This window comes from Atta cephalotes (genome assembly GCF_000143395.1).
Source record: "Atta cephalotes unplaced genomic scaffold scaffold00067, whole genome shotgun sequence".
Taxonomy (NCBI): domain Eukaryota; kingdom Metazoa; phylum Arthropoda; class Insecta; order Hymenoptera; family Formicidae; genus Atta; species Atta cephalotes.
This window is the reverse complement of record NW_012130131.1, coordinates 1,014,662-1,028,398: the sequence shown is the minus strand read 5'-3', so window position 1 is coordinate 1,028,398 and position 13,737 is coordinate 1,014,662. Positions and strand designations below refer to the sequence as shown.

General features: G+C 33.5%; 4 protein-coding genes across 4 annotated transcripts in view; 1 reads left to right on the top strand and 3 right to left on the bottom strand.

Moving 5' to 3' along the window:
- Positions 1-2,241, bottom strand: part of LOC105623897 (pyruvate dehydrogenase [acetyl-transferring]-phosphatase 1, mitochondrial) — a 3,073-nt gene extending 832 nt beyond the window's left edge. Inside the window, exons 1-3 of the mRNA XM_012205269.1 lie at positions 2,110-2,241; positions 1,371-1,512; positions 500-976 (exon numbers count right to left, since the gene is read on the bottom strand). Coding sequence (XP_012060659.1) covers positions 500-976; positions 1,371-1,512; positions 2,110-2,241 — 751 coding nt within the window. The remainder of the gene's footprint in view (positions 1-499; positions 977-1,370; positions 1,513-2,109) is intronic.
- A 1,533-nt stretch (positions 2,242-3,774) lies between these two features.
- On the top strand, positions 3,775-6,451 carry LOC105623896 (kinesin-like protein KIF18A). Its single transcript, XM_012205268.1, has 2 exons — positions 3,775-6,308; positions 6,412-6,451. Exons 1-2 carry the CDS (start codon positions 3,775-3,777, stop codon positions 6,449-6,451), a joined length of 2,574 nt encoding a protein of 857 aa, XP_012060658.1.
- Positions 6,452-7,194: 743 nt separating this feature from the next.
- On the bottom strand, positions 7,195-7,827 carry LOC105623894. Its single transcript, XM_012205267.1, has 3 exons — positions 7,571-7,827; positions 7,309-7,492; positions 7,195-7,227 (listed from the first exon to the last, which is right to left on the bottom strand). The coding sequence occupies exons 1-3, from the start codon at positions 7,825-7,827 to the stop codon at positions 7,195-7,197; spliced, it is 474 nt and encodes a 157-aa protein (XP_012060657.1).
- Positions 7,828-8,281: 454 nt separating this feature from the next.
- On the bottom strand, positions 8,282-9,633 carry LOC105623893 (28S ribosomal protein S35, mitochondrial). The gene is made up of 3 exons (XM_012205266.1): positions 9,525-9,633; positions 8,836-9,452; positions 8,282-8,571 (listed from the first exon to the last, which is right to left on the bottom strand). Exons 1-3 carry the CDS (start codon positions 9,631-9,633, stop codon positions 8,305-8,307), a joined length of 993 nt encoding a protein of 330 aa, XP_012060656.1. The 3' UTR covers positions 8,282-8,304.
- Between the last annotated feature and the right edge of the window lie 4,104 nt (positions 9,634-13,737).

Sequence of the window (13,737 nt, the reverse complement as noted above, 5' to 3'; positions counted from 1 at the left end):
TTAAAGTTTAAACGTTAAAACGTTTAAAAAGTTTAAAACTTAAAACGTAAAACGTTAAACTTTTAAATTAAACTAACTACGTATATATCTCTCTCTCTCTCTCTCTCTCTCTCTCTCTCTCTCTCTCCTTTTAATTAATTAACAACAGAAAGTAGCTCACAAATTAAAAATAAAACAATTGTAATAAAAGGCTGTGGGAATCAACGCAATTATCAGTATGATTATCTTATATTTATTAAAATTATTACATAAACCTTGATGTGGTGTCAATGAGCATAACCATAATATAATACGATTTTGACGTTTCGATTTATCTTTGAGTCATCTTCAAATTGTATTATATTGTGGTTGCGCTCATTGACATCACATCAAGATTTATATAATTTTAATAAATGTAAGATAATTGCACTGATGACTCTCACAGCCTTTTATTACAATTGTTTTATTTTTAATTAATATTAAGATATATATAATATGATAAGATAATGAAAAGACAAACCTGAAAGTACTCCTAGGACAGCCTTACAATCGCCAACACTAGCGACATGGAGATGAGGACCATCTATGTGCGCAACAGCAGCAACTGTACCCGACATTGCGACAGCGAGAGTTTTTGCAGCATCTTTCTTATTTAGTTGTAATAGAGCTTCGTTTGATAGATCATTATCTAATCTGAGAAACGCATTTTCCAAAGCCTTTTCCATTTGAAATTCTTTTCTGGTATCTGATTGTATCAAGTCTTTTATAAAATTTAAGAAACTTATTTGATAGAGATCTCTGATTTCAGCTACAAATTCTACTTTATCATTGAAAGTCTCGAGTAAATTAATTTTTTTATCAGTACTAATAGAATTCAAATATTGTTCCAATAATTTTGATGGTAACAGACATGCCGATATATAATGAAACAATCTTTTCGATACTACTTGTGCACAGGCACTACCACCATGACCATCAAAAACTCCCAATAATACACCTGCAAATAGATAAAATTGGAAACAATGTATTTGTAGAGACAAAATTTAAAAAATCCTTGAATTTTAATGATATTACTTATCTATATCATTAGTATTTTTTATCAACTGGTCGATAAAACCAATGATTTCAGCAAAAAAAATTAATTCTATTTTTAACAATATTGTTGCATAGTTTTTCTATTATGTATAAAATTTGCGCAACGAGTTAATTTTTTTATTGCTGCATTGAATGGCTAAATTTTTCCTGCTTTTGCTAAATATTAAACATATACTTAATTTACTGTGTGTACAAAGATATACTAATTTAATTATAACAGAATATCTAATGTAACAGTGACATTGATAAAGTTGTTAAAAAGTTACAGAATAAAGTTCATAGTTTGGCCTTTGTACCTTTACTTAATAAACATTGAGCCTCGGATCTTGTATCTTCTATAGGATTATTAGATGCCAATTGATTAGAGTCATAATATTTTATAGATCCTGTACCGGAAAATTCTTTGGTATATTCATTGGCTTGTAAGACATTTGTAACCTACAATGAGATAGTAATGATAATATGCATAATATATCCCTAGAGAAGAGATGAGTCACAAAATGCTTTCCAACAAAGCATAGTTAGACACAGTGTCAGAATCATTACATCTTGTTACTTGTCTATGTTAAACAAAGATAAAACAAAGATAAAACGATTCACTATGTGTATCTTCCAACAGCAACATAAATGACACAATGGATCATCACATCTTATTGTTTGCCAATGTTAAACAGAGATGATCACTGTGTTGTACTGTGTTTGTTGGAAGATACACTGTATTACACAGTGTCTGACTGTATTCATGCTGGCATCCATAATTGAATCATTTGTGTCCTATATATATCTTTTCTTTAAAATGCTAAGAGCATCTGATGAAATTATCAATAAATGACTATGAACTATCTCTATTCTTTCTTTTTTTAAATATATAACTTTATAAATATTTTCTTTAAAAATGTTAAAGTTTATGTAAGAAAAATATAATTTTTATATATTTGTAGGAGCAATGAAAATTAATTCAGAACACAAACGACCTATCATGGGCAATGAAGGACCAGAAAATTATCGTGTACTAAGGATTAAATTAAAATGTACCTCTTGCGGCGTGAGCCGTGGTAATGCCATATACAATCGCTGAAAGCTCTTGTTACCACAAGACTCGCTTGTTCTAGCATGCACATGCCGAAAACTTTTAACGAAGTCATAGCTGATTTTTTGTAAGACCATCCTATCTCGGAATATCGCCGCGCTCCGGCACCGTTCCTCGTGCTAATATTTCTCTTCGCCTCCACTTTTCCAGCACATCTTCGATCTCTTATAGGTTAAAGACACTCAAAATAAATATGTACGACCAACAGCGTTCTTGAATTTGATGTGTCGTGCGAAGACTCTGTATACCTTATATTGTGATTTACGTAATACAGATACGATTCTCTTTTTTTTCCGGGGTTAATCGACGTGCTTAAACCTTGCGAAATAAAACATCGGATGTATATATGCGTTGTTGTCGCATAACGTTATGCATGCAGCCGCAGCGTGCACAAACTAACGTAAACACGTGTAATCTTCGGTGTACCCGACGCTCTAAGACGTCATTAGAAAATGACTTAATGAACAACAATGAACGTACAGAATCACGCGATCACGCGCAAACAATCTAGATCAATCTAGACCAATAGATTTATTATTCGCGTAGCTTGCACTTTTTGCACTTTCTGCTAGGAAAACTAGTGCAACACTGATACAATTGAGTGCAAATCGATTTACATATTTTCAATGTTAATAAATAAATTAATCCTTTTAAAGTTATAGGGTTATCGTGGTCATCAAAAAAATAGTAATAAAAAGAGTTAAATTATTTATTAATAATTTAACTCTAAAGATACGTGAATTCATTTATTAATCAATTGCACTCAGTGTGCTCAAATGTTGCACTAGTTTTCCATGTAGTTTTAGATGTAAGGGTCATTTCACAAACTTGCATAGTCGCAAAAACATATGCGTAAAGAAAATGCTGAGGAGGATTCCAAAGAAAGTCGAAACATTCAAAATAAAGAAGATATCAATCCAATATTTGAATATTAGTTGTTCACTAAATAACTGCGCCATTTATCGTTGCTGACACTCATTAGCTTATATTTATCTTTTTGTATTATTTAAAATTCGAGAGTCCTAATATAATTATCGCATAAAGAAAATCATTCAATCTTATTTTACGTTTGTCTTTATGATAGAAATATCATTGGATAATTTTCTTTATGCATATGATTATGCGGCTATGCAAATTTGTGTGGAATGGCCTAGTGAAATCCATAATCACTTGTTGGAAACTGAGTTTGAGGAAAGCCGATGATGTCATTTCCCCTAGTTTTGATCGTCTGGCGATTTGCGCGCCTGCGCTCAATTGTCTGCGTTTAAAATTCAAAACTCAACGTAACGCCAAACGGCTCTTCACGTTCTTCGGTGACGAGCGTTTATTCATTAGCTTCGTGTTTTTTAGCACGATTCTCTTTCACTTTTGTGACGAAAGAAACTTGCCTCCGACCGAGCGTGCTCAACATACGTCGAGTAACGGTTGTGTAATTAACGATTGTGTAATTAACGATAGACTAAACGCTTGAAAGTTTTCGAAGTAGTGGCGTCGGGCGATGTCACGATGTGAGAAGAGCAACGTGAATGACGTCTGTTCCTTTGCTCCCTGAAATTATGGTACTGAGGATCGCAAATTAGTCAAACTCGAGCGGTTGTAGTCTACTAACGATGGTTTTCAGTAAGAAGGATATGGGCAAGGCGTTCTCGCCGTCCAAAGCCAAGAAAGTGGGACTCAAGAGACAATTATCGGCCGGTGGATCAGTCAAGCCGAGCACAAGCAGTTCCACGATAAAAACGGAAGATACTTCTGAAATTTCAATTAAGGTGATCGTACGAGTTCGTCCGCCTAATGAACGCGAGCTACAAGATAACAATAGAACGATTATCGAAGTTGTCGATGACAAAATGTTGATTTTCGACCCTAAGGAACATGAGACGCCCTTCTTCTTCCACAATGTAGCGCAGAAAGGTAGGGACATGCTGAAGAAACAGAACAAGCAACTACAATTTATTTTTGACAGAGTCTTTGATTCGACATCCATCAATACCGATGTATTCGAGGGAAGCACCAAGAGATTGATCAACAGCCTTCTAGATGGTTACAATTGCTCTGTATTTGCCTATGGTGCCACTGGTGCTGGAAAAACTCATACTATGTTGGGTAACAAGGAAGATCCTGGTATTACGTATCACACTGTGGCAGAACTCTTCTCTGAGATTGAAAATCAGAGCAAATATCGTGAATTTACCTTGGGTGTGTCTTATCTGGAAATATATAATGAGAATGTACAAGATTTGTTGCACAAATCAGGCCAATTGCACCTGAGGGAAGATGGTAGATGTGGAGTTGTAGTTGCTGGATTAGAACCTATCGCTATTCAAAACGCTGAGGAATTGTTGTCATTGTTGGCAGAGGGTAATAAGAATCGCACTCAGCATCCAACGGATGCAAACAAGGAAAGCAGTAGAAGTCATGCAGTTTTCCAGGTATACATTAAGATAATCAATAAGCTAGACAGTCAGGTGCAGCGAGTTAAACTGTCCATGATTGATTTGGCGGGATCCGAAAGAGCTTCAGCTACTGGATGTAAAGGTGTGAGATTTAAGGAAGGCGCTAACATCAATAAATCCTTATTGGCTCTTGGAAATTGTATAAATAATCTAGCAGATGGTATAAAGTATATTCCATATAGGGACTCTAAACTTACGAGGCTATTAAAGGATTCACTTGGTGGTAATTGCCACACTGTTATGATAGCTAATATCGCCCCTGGTAGCATTACTTATGAAGATACACATAATACTTTAAGATATGCGAATCGAGCAAAGAAAATCAAATCGTATGCTAAGAAGAATGTATCTTGTGAAACACATGTTGCTGGTTATATCAAGATAGTGGAGGAACAGAAGAAGGAAATAGATATTTTGAAATCGAAATTGGCAACTTACGAGAATGAAACACCGCAACCAATTGAGAGTAAACCAACTGTTATCATGTTGGATGTGTACAACAAACTGATAAAATTGCACGAAAAGAAGAAGGATTTGATAGAGAAGATATTGAGTTTGGAGAGCGCCGATAAAATTTTAGCTTGTAGGATACTCTATAAAAAAGACGCGGATGAGAGATTACATAATCTAACGGCAGCCAGCGATATCTTGTCACAGGAAGAACGAAATGCTAGCGGAAAGTTGCGCATTAATAAATCTTTACAACATTTTCAGCGGCAGCGAAAGGCCCTTAAAGCGCAAATGCAAGAGACATGGCAGGAATTATGTTTGATTGAAACAGCAATACAAGAGACAAAAGCTAAACTTCTCGATGAGAATCTGCAGAGTAAACTATCTTTGGAAATTTTCAACATCGAGAAATGTTGGATTCCCAGTATGCAACAGCATATGAAAAAACTTAGCAGTGTCTTGCAAAACGAGAGGCAATCGATTAACACTATAACAAAGAGTATGAGTAATACATTACAGAATTATTATAATATGGTGAAAGGTTTCGGTACAATGACCGATAAAATGCAAGGAGAATTTAAGGAATTAATAAAGTTGCTCGAAGGATTTCGAAATATCAAATGGTCTGATACGGACGAGGCAAACAAAGTGGACGATTTCAACATGTTTACGTGTTTGAGTACAAGTGGAATAGACCCATTAAATAATTCAATGCCAGCAATCGCAGAGATGGATGATGAAGAACACAATACGAATATTTTGAACTGTACCTTCGATGCTGCTATAGGTGAGAATAATATCGACAGCAATATTTCTAATTTAAGTAACGGAAGTAATTTAAGCAGCGGAAGTCACGAAAATAAATTCTTGCTGAAAGATGAATCAGTGCAAGCATCTCCACGAACTGATGCAAAGAACATAATCAGGAAACGTGTATTATCTGACAAAAACAGTGAAAACAGCAGTACACCCTTCAAACAAACGAAAAAGCTAGTAATGAATAACAAAGTACAGAGTACTGGTCGAGACAAGGAGAACAAACTGCAGAGGCCTATACAAATGAGTGCAAAAAGTGTCGCCATTCTAAATAAATTAAAGAACAATACTGCTAATTTGTCATCTCTTTCCCAACACAATAATACTGAGGAAAAGACAGACGTGACGTTTAAGGCAATACGTAATAAAGAGAGGCGCGGTCTTATGACAACCCATCCGTATCAAAAACCAATTGTTGGAAAAAAGTAAGTCAGACAGAATATCTAATATTATCTAAATTTTTTCCGATATCTTTATGAAAATATTAAGCATGTATCATGTGTATATTATTTCTTGTTTATATTATAGACCTACTCCTGCTCCACCATCTACTAGAGTTCCGTGGTAAATATTAGACAATTTGGTACCTGGACGCAAGATTGAAGAGATGGTGATCTTACAAATATTGCGTTAAGTAATAAGACTTTTAAGAAGACTTTTTTATATAGATGCAAGATTTTAAATAGTAGATAATATTGACTACATGCTTAAAGAGTAAAGTCGAGTATTCTAATAAAATGACTTCTTTTAATGTTACCTATATTTTTTTAGCTTAATTTAGCAGAAAAAAATATATAGTTGTGCAAGCAATATCTCTCTCTGTCTTTTTCTGTAAGTATATGTTTAGGAAATAAAATGATAAATTTTATAATTTATGGACTATATCGTGCATTTATATATATATATATGACTTATTTTTCTTTTATTCAACACAGACGGCACAGATAAAGCAAGATATTGCTCAACAATTGTGATTTACATTTCGTTATTGTTTTCGAAAAGTATATAATAATGCAAAGCTATATATAATCTGTTGCCAAAGAAAGAAAAAGAGAGAGAGGGTGCATTTTTACTATTAAAATGCTTTGTATACTAAACTTATATTTAAAGATTTACATCACACAAGTGAAAATAAATATAAATTAAATTACTATATATATCTTGACAACAAGTTTTTGCTGTGTGGAGATTATCGACTATCGATTGATGTATTTGTAACAAAAAAATAAATTATTTAAATAATTATGTAAATTTATAAAAATCGCTTATAAAAAACGATAAATATTACTTTATACAAAAAGTTACTATCAATTACTTCTTCTTGAAATCATCATTGAGATTTTCCTAAAAATATCACGTTCAATGTATTATGTATTATATTTTTATTGTTTATTACTCAGCTATTATTCAACTTGGAATACTCACATATTCCTGCAAGGCATGTGACACATGTTTTGGAATCTCTGGAACTCTCAAGTCTACGATCGACTGTCTGCCACTAATTATCGTCGGTAAGATCGATCTTGAACGTTCAAAAAGCGTGGCAAATGATTGCAATAAAAATGCCAAGAACGCCAATGACGCTAATACGCTGATGGGATCGAAAGCGCTAAAATACACTTTACTATCAACAAACTATCTTTGCAACGAGAGAAGATTTAATATGATTTTTTCAAGAAGAACTTACTGGTAGTAAGCCGGTGCGGATGAGCCGAACCCACCATAATAACTGCGTTGAATAGATTGTTGTTTGCGTATTTTCGGAGAATTCAGATAAGGTAGAAACGATATGCTCTTCAGCTCGGTCTTGTACGTATCCGGTAAATAACACTGGGGCGGATTACTACAAGACGATGCTTTGGTTACAGTCCTTTCTAATCTTGTTGTCTGCATCTCACATCGAATAATATCGAACGCACTAAGAAGCAATGTAATCTTCAACATTTTATCAGGTGGCTATTTAAACTTTTGTTACTTTTTATATTATGCGTGTTACTATACATGGGACAAGATCCTCAATAAATTAAGAATGACACTATATCGTTATAAAGCGCAAAAAAAAACAATCGCTAATGTTCGTGATATTGTTAAAATCTGTTTCACATTTCGAAAATATGAAGACTCGATTGTGTTCGACGAATATATAAATATCGAGAAAGAGATAACAACGAGCGTTTCTGGTTGACTCTTTGTACGCTCTAGTTGTTCGCATTCAAATTATAGTAAATTCGAGTATTGTTATGAATAGCGCAATTTCAATCTTGCTTGTTGACTTTAGTCTTGATAGGTAACGAGCGTAAAATTATACACAGCAAATTGATCTTTCAAATAAGACACCGCTTACGGAAATTATGGAGAAATAGATAATGCTAGTTAAAATTAATTTAGCTTTTCGTGATATAGTTCAATTTTACTCAAAATTCAACCTTTATTATCGCACTTGAGGTTTAACAAATTTTTAACAGCTTCCTTGTACTTATTGACCGAGTACTGATCTTCGCCATTGTTTATAAGATCTGAAACGGCAATTTTGTATTCCGTTGCGTGCGGAATGGTCTCGTAATCGTAATCCGTCGGTGGTTCCGGCCATTTGTACAGCGTTACTAAGTGTGTACGACTCGGGCTGGTGTCCCAATCATAATACTCCATGTCTGCCTCTGATTTCTCAGCTTCCCATGATTCTATCCTCTGTAAATAAGATTCCAAGTTAAGCTTAAGACACAATTCAAAAATACTAGTAATAGGAATAGGAAATAATAGATTTCAACCTATTAGAAACCATTTATATCAGAATATATAGATGTCCGATGAGTTGAAATTTGTAATTTTTTGTTCCTATTACCTGTTTTTCAATTGTCTCAAACTTTACTCTTGTACTTTTACTCGCTACATTTGTAAATTACATATAATGGAAATAATTTGATGTACTTATACAGTTCAGCTATTACTTACCCAAGATTCGTGATAAACTGCTGTAAGTAGATACCGTACATATTCTAAGTTTTGCTTTTTGGTTGGACATCTATCAGCTGTAATTGTTATCATATCTGTGTCTGGATTGTACTTGTTTCCCAATAATCGCAGCAGCTTATCTTTGGCATGAGTATCTAAATGAAGGGAAGACATCCTTATTCGTAGACTTACAATCCTAGCAAGTGGATCTCTTATGGTGGGTGAAGAGTAGCAATAATCGGATGTAATGATCTCGACGGGGAAATGTTTCATGCATTTCTCCTCTGTTTCCAAACCGATAGGCCACTCTGTACAGAACTGTTTTAACGCTTCACAATGCCTCCGTATCGCCGGTGGTGTAAGATGTAAGAAATTTGGTATTTTCATTAGTTCGGTATTGGCGTATTTACTGGGTGTTACGCCCTTTTCTTGGTACCCTTGGCGCAACGGAAGAGGTACCGAAGCAGGATGAAAGGTTCGCGCACCTGGCCAGACCGACGGCCAGTCCTGGTCGACAGGCATCTCCTTTGTTCTAGGTGGTGGGATATTTATACGTTCTTTTTGCTTCGCCTGCGTGAAATTCTTTTTTCGCGGGTAAAGTTCCAGTACTCGAAATTCTGAAAATAGAGACAAGTATACTTATCTTTCGTTTCTAACACGACAAATTGGAATACATAACCAATACCAACGTTCCCGTTCATTTAATTCCGAGGCGCTTGAATACATTGCGAGAAACTTCAGCGTTTTCGGCAAACTTTGTGTAAAGTTCACCTCACATCCACGTTTTAACAACAACATGTTTACGCGCACTTGGAACTATATTATTTTATAATTTATAGTATGTAAAAACATAAGCATTAATCCCGTACTATAGAACGTAACATAACCTAATTCTAATTCAACATAACCTAAAATTCTAGAAATCAATTGATTCGCAATTGCTGCCAAGCGAAAAGAAAGATTAAAATACGAGTTGAAGTATAAAAAATTTCTAGGAAATACGGTTTTCTATTGGTTAACGACGTATTCAATACCACAATCGCTTACTGACAAATGTGATTGGCCAAAACCAAAAATAAAAACTAATCACATTTGCTGCAAGAAATCTGTTTTCTATAATTGAACTAGTATACATTTTTAGAACTTAAAGTAAGATAGTTATACGTTTAATTATTATGTTATTTGTCGAAAGTGAGAAAGAAAATTCTAGAGCAGTTTAGTGCAGAACAGAAAATAGATCACTTATCAATAATTCAGATTTAAAAAAAGTAAATATTAATATGGCTCGTAATATGCGAAGAAATACGTAAAAATAAAGCAAACAACAAGCAAATTTACTTTTTTAAATGATTAATTACATTAATAAATTAATCAATATCCTAAATATATTTGCTAATAATTGGAAAGAGAGAGAGAAAGAGAGAGAGAGAGCAAAGGTGCTGAGTGCAAGGAGTGCAATATCAATAGGTCTATTCGCGTTGCATGCGTTGCATTAAATTCCCAAATATTTTTGTAATTAAAATGAAATAGATACATATTTTGCCTTGAAAAGAAAGAAAGCGAAAATGTCGAGTGCCAAAAGTGCAAGCAACGCGAACAGATGTATAAGATCATCCATGGTGGAAGAATTACATGGTGTAACTAGATAGCAGATATATTAAATATTTCTGATTGTTTTATGTCTTTGGCTGCGGTCAAAGTCTCACTACAAATGCTTTGAAGCGTTTGGTTAATTAATTAGAAAAAGGAATTTTACAAATTGATGACTAATCAAAAATTGTTTTAAAGCATTTGTAGCATAACGTTGGTCTCTATATAATTTGGGAATTATTTGGAGAAATTTGGGGAAAGCATTTAAACAATTGGGAAATAGTATTTTTCTTGTTATTAACAAATTTTATCATACGTCAAGTTAGAAGACAACGATTTTATTTAATGTGTTTTATGAATAGAATCGATTAGAAATCATTTGGGGAAGATGTCTTTATTATTTTTATTTGGAAAAAGTCACTATTTGATAATTTAATAGATTTACACATTATGAAAACAAAGCCTGAGTATAATGGATGTAATAGATGTAGTATATAATATCTCTTGATATATACATATATTATATGCATGTACACTCGCCAACTAAACTACGGTCCACTTGATGCTACAAATGTTTCGAAGCATTTTTTAATTGGTCAGTTAATAAAATTTTTTCTTCCGATTGATCAATCAAAAGTTTCAAAGCATTTGTTTCATAACGTTAAGTGGACCGCACCCTAAAAGATTGAAACAGATTTTTTTCTATGGTTTTCGGAATGCAGTCTACTCACCGAGCGATTGATTTTTATCTATGGATCCATAAGTACGAACCAAGCTCTCAGTATATATAAAATCATTTTGGCTTTACTGGAAAATAACAAAAATAAAGAGTAAATATAAAAATTTTTCTTTTTGAAATATATTAAAATAATAATAATATTTATAAATTAAAGAAAATAATACATACTAACAAATTTTCTTCTTAATTTTATATTTTTGTTTAAAGTTTACTTCGAATACTCCAATGTTAGACTGCGTTCGTAAACTTCACTCAGATGGTAAATAAATGTAGAAAGTCTTAAGCCATACAGAATTGACCAATCACAGTTAAATGTGAAGAAAATTAATCGAATATAATTAAGTTTATGATTAAATTGATTTTTTATTATATACAGAGTGTCTCTTAAGATGGGTTGGGGCCACATTGGGGAATGGATTAAAAGGATCAAAAAATTCTTATATCATTTTGAGATACTCGCTGTAGTTTTTGAATTAGAAAAAGAAACGTCTAAGCCAATATTAAATTGCGCCACGCGAATTCGTAGGACGGCCACTCGAGCGGCGAAGGGGAAGGAGTGCTTCGTCGCCTGGTACAACGTGGCATGGCAGTTATATGTGTTTCGCCGCATCGCGCCTACACCACAGTATTACCATTAGGGATACTCTGTATCGATACCTTTGATTTTCGTGTCACAGTCACGTGAGCATCCGCCATGTTAACGTTTGAAAAATTCAGGACTGAAAGAGGATATAATGCGATAGTCCATTGCTTTGCTCTAAAAAACATAATTAAGGATGCGTGTAAACGTAGTCAATGTAAAAATATTATCCTTTTTCACAAAATTACATTTGATTGTTTAATTAAGTTAACCTAGCAAAAAACTACTTACTTTTTGTAAATTATAAAACTTAGCTTACGATATCTTTGGGATAATGAAAAAAAGTGCATTGTGAATTTTTACTATTATTACTGCATTGTTTAATACTGCACATAACATAACTTTTCTTTTTTTATCCATTTTTTAGAAATAGCGCATTATGACGCAGCTCTTAAATTGTCTTCTTTTGCCACGGATATCTGCTCATACGGGATCTGTGTAATGTACATTCTTGTCAGCTTGCATTTCATTGGATCCGGCCTAAAACCAAAGCAGCCACACCTACGTGAACACGCATTTTTTCGTTGAGTGTTTCTACTGGTTATACTGTCCAACTAATTACTACACTATCCAAAAATGTTATTTTAGCTGAAGTTTTCCTTATACAATTCTTATCATTATAAATCATGTTATTTTATTTAATTTTTGTTAGCACGTTAAATACGTTTTAACACAATTATAGGTATGTATGTATATATATATATATGTTATAATATATGTATGGTATAGTATATATGTTAAGCGATGTAATTAATTAAAGCACTACGCAAAGCGTATGCTGATCGTCGCGATACCTTTCCGCTTGCTTTATTATACGATGTTTTTATTTAATTACGCTTCGAGACATACTTTGTCAGACCTATCGCGTCGTTTTATGCTATTTTGTCGGAGTTTTATTTTTGTTAATGCAAACTTAAACATCTCATTAACGTACATAAATAATCTTTTCAGTTACAGAAAATTTAAATTTTATTCATCAATGAACATTAAAGATTAATAAACTTTAAGAACGTTTCTAAAAACAATTAAACTTGTTAAACGGCAAAAAATATGTGAAAAAGAATCTCAATCAAATGCGCCATTATACATGAAAAAATAAGGGGCTCCGCATAATAAAAGGAACAGGAAATAAAGAACAGAGAATAAGAATTTCAACTTATCAGAAACTGTATATTCCACAATGCATGATTTTTGATAGGTTAAAATTCTTATTCTTTGTTCTCTGTTTTCTGTTCCTTTTATTGTGTGGAGCTTCTAATATATATGGATTTCCAATGTAGCGACTGTCTACGCGAACTTATACTATAATTTTAAGTGTATTAACATGTCAAAAAATAAAACGACGATCAGCATACGCTTTGCGTAAGATTCTAATTAATTACATCGCTTAACATATTTATAATTGTGTTAAAACGTATTTAACATGCTAAATAATATGATTTATAATGATAAAAAATATGTAAGGAAAACTTCAGTGAAAATAAGATTTTTGGATAGTGTAGGCGCGATGCGGCGAAACACATAGGATCGCCATGCCAAGCTGTGCCAGGCAATGAAGCATTCTTTCCCTTCCCTGCATGTCGCCGCCGCTGCTCGAGTGTGGGCCGTCCTACGAATTTGCGCGGCACGGCTTAATCGCATATTGACTTAGACGTTTTCTTTTCTAATTGGAAAACTACAGCGAGTATCTCAAAATGATATAATTTTTTGTTCCCTTTGATCCATTCTCCGCCTCCAATGTGGCCTCAACCCATTTTAAGAGACACTCTGTATAATTTCTTACTACGCATAATTAGATCCGAGTTAATTGGTTAATTGGTTAATTTTTGACGATTTCAGGTTTACTAATATTATATGTTATATTTATTGTACTATACTTACTACACCCGGGCTTTATTCGTTTTTGTAATGTGTAAATCTATTAAATTGCCAA